General features: G+C 40.2%; 1 protein-coding gene across 1 annotated transcript in view; it reads left to right on the forward strand.

Annotated features, from left to right (window-relative positions):
• The window catches only part of CDAN1 (codanin 1), a 30549-nt gene extending 24179 nt beyond the window's left edge, over positions 1-6370 (forward strand). The window contains exons 23-28 of the mRNA XM_010580189.1: positions 565-722; positions 2266-2373; positions 2756-2819; positions 4023-4225; positions 4970-5077; positions 5827-6370. Of these exons, the coding sequence (XP_010578491.1) occupies positions 565-722; positions 2266-2373; positions 2756-2819; positions 4023-4225; positions 4970-5077; positions 5827-5952 (767 nt within the window). The 3' untranslated portion in view covers positions 5953-6370. The remainder of the gene's footprint in view (positions 1-564; positions 723-2265; positions 2374-2755; positions 2820-4022; positions 4226-4969; positions 5078-5826) is intronic.
• Positions 6371-6618: the final 248 nt, after the last annotated feature.

The raw sequence follows: 6618 nt of genomic DNA on the forward strand, positions 1-6618 counted from the left end.
CAACTGTATAGTCCTTTTACTCTGTAATAATGTTCTGGCAACTCTTCAGGATCTCTGAAAACCCATTGTTTCAGGAGGTTGTGCCAAGAATCTGGGGAGGAATATCCAGCACCATTTGCAGCATCAGGAGTTTAGTGTTTTGGATGCTGGTCAAAACTTATTTTGGTAGAAAACATATGGCTTTCATGGGCACAATGGTTGAACTGGTATGATCATGCTGATTCAGCTTTCTACTTTGGCATTACTTCCTGACTTAGCTACTGTGTTCATTAAACCTACTGAGATATTTTGATGGAAAATGAGATGAGTTGCCAGTGGTACCTGGTGGTAATGGGTGGCTGCCTTTTATAGCTGTGGGTTAACACAGTCTCTCCACCTGTGCCTCTGCCCATTGAATATAATGGGAGCTCAGGGTGAGAGGGGTTTGAAAGTGTAAACCGTCCTTCCCTCATTCACCATGGCCCTTGAAACGAGAGGCTAATAAGGGTAGTGTTTGGAAACAGTTGTCTGCCTTGCTGGAGGGAAAGGCTGAAGTAGACAGAATTTGTTCCCTGTTCTTTGTAGCACTCATCAAAAGAGAAGTGAGAGCAACCTTCAACAGAATGCTGAAAGTCCCAGGACTTCCCATGCCTGGAGAGGATGCTCTGGAGTTGAGAAGGGACTGCCCTCCAGGCTGTCAGCACTGTGCTCCCCTTCCCTCCCAAATCATCAACGAGATTAAGGTACCTATTGTTCACTTCCTGGCTTGCCCTAACTCCCTTTTCATTTTTCACGTTGGTGGTTTTTTGTTTGTGGGGGTGTTTTGGGAGGGGTGTTGGTTTGTTTTTTTAAAAGGGGATGTTCTAAGGAACTGGCTGTGAGAAGCGTTTAGGAAGCATGATGGAAAAGTCTTGGTTTTTTCATTCCCCTGCTTGCTGTCTGTGTAGCTAAGAGTTCCCTGATCAGGAGTACTATCTCAAATACAGGATTTCTGGTAGCATGGCAGTGGCCTTTTTGATATGAGTAGCATAGAAACCATAGTGTGGTGAGCGTTGTGTACAACTGTATGCTGAAGCGTCAGTATATCAACATAGCTACTTTTTTGTAGACCTGCTCTTTTTATGGAGAGTCTTCTGGTCTCCATTTCAAGAAAGTATTTCCTGTTGGTCCTTCCAGTTCTGTAGAACTTGGTAGACTGTCCCATCTTATACACCGGGAATTCTACATTGAATTAAGTGTCAGATGAATCTGTATGAATCTGTTGAAAACTTTTTGCTGGTCTGCATCTGCACCTTCATTCAGCTATAATTAGGGAGAATCAGAATATCTTAAAAAGAAGATGATGGTATGGACTTAATTTCAGCCTTAGATCTAAGCAATTTTCTATTCAAGCTGGTTCAAATTACATTTTGGTCTTTTCTCTCAGGCTTTTAAAAGGTCACTGTTCTCGTAAAAATCATGCAGTTATATAACCTGTGTGATAACCCATGAGGAAAAGCAGAATTCTAAAAACCTCACTTTTTTTGCCATTATGTATTCTACTTTTTCTGCTGATGCTTGTCTGTTTGAGCAATAATACTGGATCTCGCTGTCCTTGCATTCCCAGCAATTGTACAAGTACACATCCTTTAACTCTTTCTTGCTTGAGCTGAAATAAAAAGAGGAGGGTAAGGTATGTGATGAAGCCAGGGGCTTTTTCTGTAAACTTGCTCTTTGAAGATATTTTTGTATGGTATCTTGAGATACAGCTTTTAAAATACTTCTTTTTCTTTGATTTCCATCCTGGGTTTCTGATACTGGGTGGTAAATTGTTGGTGATGGAAAGTGCTACCACATGTACAATTGGCCAAACCAGTTTTCATACCATAAGCCTATTAGCGCTCTTCATACTCAGCTTTGTCTTGAGACTGAAGTTACCTTGACAGTTTAAGAGGACCCTGGATTTCTGTAGCACTTCTACTCTGAACTTGCTTGCTGCGCTATCAGGTTTAACTGGAGCTTTCAGAGCGAGTTACTTTTAAGAAGGATGAACTGGTTGCCCTCATTGACTTTGACTTCATAATGTTAGTGAGAACTATGGTAGAAAATCAGACTTAGGTGAGGTTGTGAAAAATTCAGCTTTAATCTGTCTTATGAAACGAGGAGGATACTAGCTGCCTTTTTTTTTTTTTTTTTTTTAATGAGGACCCAAGAACTATCTGTGAACTGCTCTGTCATAGGTCCAAAGATCTGTTTGTGGGAGTGCAGGATACTAATAGGTGAATTACTGCTGTCTTTTTCATCAAGGATGTGCTCTGTGTTGCTGTGGGCCCACGGGATGAGGGTGAAGTGATTGACTACGTCTGGCTGGAGTGCTTGCTAGGAAGATTGGGTCAGACACTTCGATGCAGAAAGGTAGAAGTAGTAAAAAAGCAACAACAAAAAAAAACCTTGGACCACTTTGAGCTGTCTTCGTACCTGTAAGCTTGTTAGCTTGCCTTGCCTCACAGTTGAGTTCAGTTGAATGTTTTTTGTCTGAGCCTAAATGTGACAAAGTTGCACTGCGTTTCTTTATACTGTGTAGATCTGCTTGTTAGTTAAAATTACCCTTTGTGGATCCCCTTTTCATATATGATCTTTTCTTGTCTTTCAGTCTTTAATGGTCCCCTGATTACAGCTCTGTGCTTCTTGCTGTAAATTGCCTGCTCTTTTTTTGATATTTTTATCTCTTGTGAAGCTCTGTTTGTCCAGTCTGTGGTATGGGGACAAAGATACAACTTTTTTGTGTGTTTTCCAGTTCATGTGTCCCACATCAGAACAGCAGCTGGCAAAGTGCACGGTTGAGTTGGCTTCTTTGCTGGGTAAGTCAGTCATGATAAGCTATTTAAGGCTGAAATCTGTTATTACAGTTCTTTTAAATCCTTAGGGCCAGAGACTTCAGTATTTAGAGCTCATGGATGTTTGATTTCTCTGGTGTCATTGAGTCTGCAGACTTTTTTCTGTCAGTTTGGGTGGTTGCTCTTATTCCCTTCCACCTTCTGCAAAACAGTATTATACTGTGACTAACCATCCTTCAGATCTAGTGTTCTTATTCACATCTCCATTGTTTGTTATTTACTGATACCTTCATTTAAATATGTAATATGTTTTCCAGTATTTCTGCCTCTGAAAAGTTGCGGCTGAGTGTTTTTTCCCTAAAAGTAAGGGCCTGTAGCCTTAAATTATATTTTTATGGCTCTTTTTGGAGAGAATGGAAGTAACTTGTTTTCTGTGTATTGTGACTTCTGTGAGTCTTTCCAGGTTTGTGAGGTTTTTTCAGTTGGCTTTTTTTTTTCTTTCCCTTGCTCTAATGTGTTAAATACAATGTTTTTCTCAGGAGTTAGTGATCTGGATGCAGGTGTTTTCTCTGTGGACAACCTTCTAACTTCCTGGTTTTAGAAGCTTCTTAAGAAGTTTTATACATGGTTCATTCTTTCATAAAGCAGTTCACATCTGAATATTGTGACATTTCATTCGGGGGGGTGGGGGGGGGCAGCGATGTAAATCTGCCCCATTCCATTAGATCTGGTATCTTCCCCCTCTGTATGTTTAGCTGCAGTTAAACTCTGTTCAGCTCTACTTTCAGTTGTATGAAGTTATGCAACTCTGCCTATAGTAAAAACTATGAACAACTATTTAATCTGTTTACAGATTTAAATGTTGTTTTACTGTGTTACTCCTCTTCTTTGGAGTAACACCTAGGTCCTTTTTCATTAAACGTTAGGCTGACTTTTATTTAGTCAGTCATCTTTCAAGACTTGGGGCTATATGCCGACCAAATGGTATTCTTTATCTGAGTAGTATAAAACTCTGCCTGTGCTTGTTTCTATAGTTTCAAAGCTCATAATTTTTCATGTTTCTAAACACCAGTCCTCTTAGGTTCACTAGTTTACACTCACTAAGTGTTTTTACTTCAGTGATTGTTTAGATACCAGCTATGCAAAATGTGCTGTTGGACCAAGATGATGACTATAAAAGGAAAATAATGCAGCTATAGAAGTTCACCTTTCTTCCTTTTTTTACAGTTTCAGATTGTGTTCCTCTGAGTCTCGGGATCAAGTCCCAAGAGAAGAGTTCTGAGAGGCTGCATGTAAAGAATAATCCCACCTATGGCCTTCTAAAACTGCTGCTTTCTGTCTGGAAGGAGGACTTTGGGACACCTGTTCCTGTGCAGCTGATGTTCAGCAAGAAGAACATTGGTTATCTTGCAGAAGTTAAGCAGCGAGAGGTAAAGCTTATTCTGATCTGTGGAACTGCCAGTTATCCACTCTGGTCTGATATATCCATGTAAGAGTTCTGCCTGCCCACTTTGTTAACTGATGGCTTGTGTGAATGAGGCCAGCAGGATTTGGTCTGCTGTTAGCTGGCATTGTTTCTGCAGGAGTAGAGAAAAAGAGGACTGCATACTACTTGTCAGTGTTTGATACCTGTCTGGGGGGCTGTCAGGAAGGCACAGTTTTATTTAGGAACAAATGGCAAAATGGCCCATTTGGCCTGGGAGATTAGGAGGACTGAACGCATGTGACTTTGTAATTGGTTGCATTCACGTGTCTTTTATCAGCTTTCATTTTTGCGCATGTATGGGTATAAGATCCCCAACTAGGAAGCTGAAAATCACGCTATTTAGTTGCAGGCTAAAACCAGCTTGTTTTGGAAGGTAAGAAAAGAATTTATCAAGCTGTTCTTGAGTACACAGGAATTAAATACTTGGTGTGTTTGGAAACTGAGAAGTAGGAATTTTGAGACTTTATGGTAGGATACAATGTATGAACTAGAGGAATTTTGTTCAGTCATTTTGGATGTTGCTCTTTGTCCTTTGTTGCCACACACAGATAAATAATGTGCTTTCTCCTTCCGTTCCTTTTCTCCACATTCTGATCCAAGAAGAAAAACATGAATTGTATAGTGATAAAGAAATGAACACAAAAATCCATTTCTTTTTGAGTTGTTGATATTTTTTTCTCTTCTGCAGTGGGATTTGTTCCTTTTCATGCTTCATGGTCTTGTAGAACATGAACTAATGAGAACTAGTGAAATAGAGAGTTGCTTGCATACCCTCGAAGAGCTCCCTTGGTCCTCAGTAAGTAATTAGATGTGCGTGAACAATAAGTGAAATAAAAAGTAAAGCTACATAAACAGTCAGTCCTTGTAGTTCTGTTTCATGTAGATGAAGCCCATAACCTTCCCTATCTATAGTTCCTGCTTAATGCAGTTGAGGGACTGCCTTCCAACAAGCTTGTTACTGTTACTAGTGCTTGGCTGAAATCCATACTTGTGTGAATCCCAGCATTGCCCATGCAGTGGAAACATTCCCAAGAAAACTATAAACCAGTTTGGAGACCAGCTGGCTCAGTTACCAGCTCTCAGTTCTAGCCTGAATGTGTTTACTGTGCTCCAGCTGAGAATGACATGTTGGGAAGGGTCTTAACTGACCAGACTTGCATTTAAACCTCTTTGCCTCCTAGCACCAGAATGTGAGCGGAGTCAGGCTATTCTAGCCAGAGTCAAAAGGCAGGAAACCACTTCCTTGCTAAAGATGGACAGTATTTCAAGGCTGGTGAGCGCTTGCATATTGGAGATGTTTGACCATTTAAACTGTGGCAATGATCTTTTCCAAGAAGGGTGCCGGGATTAGAGGGGAGAGACTGAACACGTAGACCTACAGGCATTCACCTTTGCAATCAGTTTTGTAGCTTGTCTAGGTTTCTGCACTGGAAAACCATCAACAACATGTTTAACCTTGTGAAGATCTTTACTAGAAAAATTAAGTAAGCCTCTTTGTTGACATTTGTTAATAAGGGTTCTCTGGTTTGTACCTGTTTGTTACAGGATTTCTTAAAAGAACTGGAAATGCTGTCCAGAGTATTTCTGTCAGAACATCATATAGAAGAGCCCAGGACTAACCTTTGTGAGCCGACCAGACAATCTCTAGGTACCGTGACAGCACAAAGTTAGTGGAGGTGGACTCTGTGGATAAAAATTACTAATGAAGATGCAAATGGAATTTTTAGTGTTTCTGAATGCATCGTGAGCTCTTTGCTGGGAGCATACTGCAGATAAGAGGTCACTTTGTGCAAAACCTGCACTGCTCTTTCTGTTCATGGACATTTTGCCGTGGTGACTATGCTGAAGGATTTACATCAGCAAATGGATCTCCAAGTCAAAAGTCCTTTAAGCACCTTGATCGTGGCTCAGAACAGCCATTTTTTAGACTCATAGACACTTTTTGTATTTGTGCAGCAACAGGCTGTGACCAAACCCAGGAATCGATTCAAGCGGACAAGTTACTTTGTGATCAGAGAGACGGTTTCCTGGTGGCTGTCTCTTCTCTTAACTTAATGTGATTTCTCACGCTGTCTTTTAACAAAGACTGTACTGTTGGGGGAGGGAAAAGGTGAACCTGTATGACATGGAGATAAGCCTATATTTATTTTTCATTGTAAGCTCAATTTCAAAGGTTTGATTTTAATTTTTTTAAGATTCATTTTAAAAGTTAAACCATATTAAATATGTATACCAGAACATTGATGGCATTATTCTTAAAGGATGTAGATGCTTAAGTGTTTTTCCATCTCTTGTTGGAAACAGAACTTGTAATTTCCTTGGGTTTTTAATAGAAAT

This window comes from Haliaeetus leucocephalus, unplaced genomic scaffold (assembly GCF_000737465.1).
Source record: "Haliaeetus leucocephalus isolate CR32 unplaced genomic scaffold, Haliaeetus_leucocephalus-4.0 Scaffold696, whole genome shotgun sequence".
NCBI lineage: Eukaryota > Metazoa > Chordata > Aves > Accipitriformes > Accipitridae > Haliaeetus > Haliaeetus leucocephalus.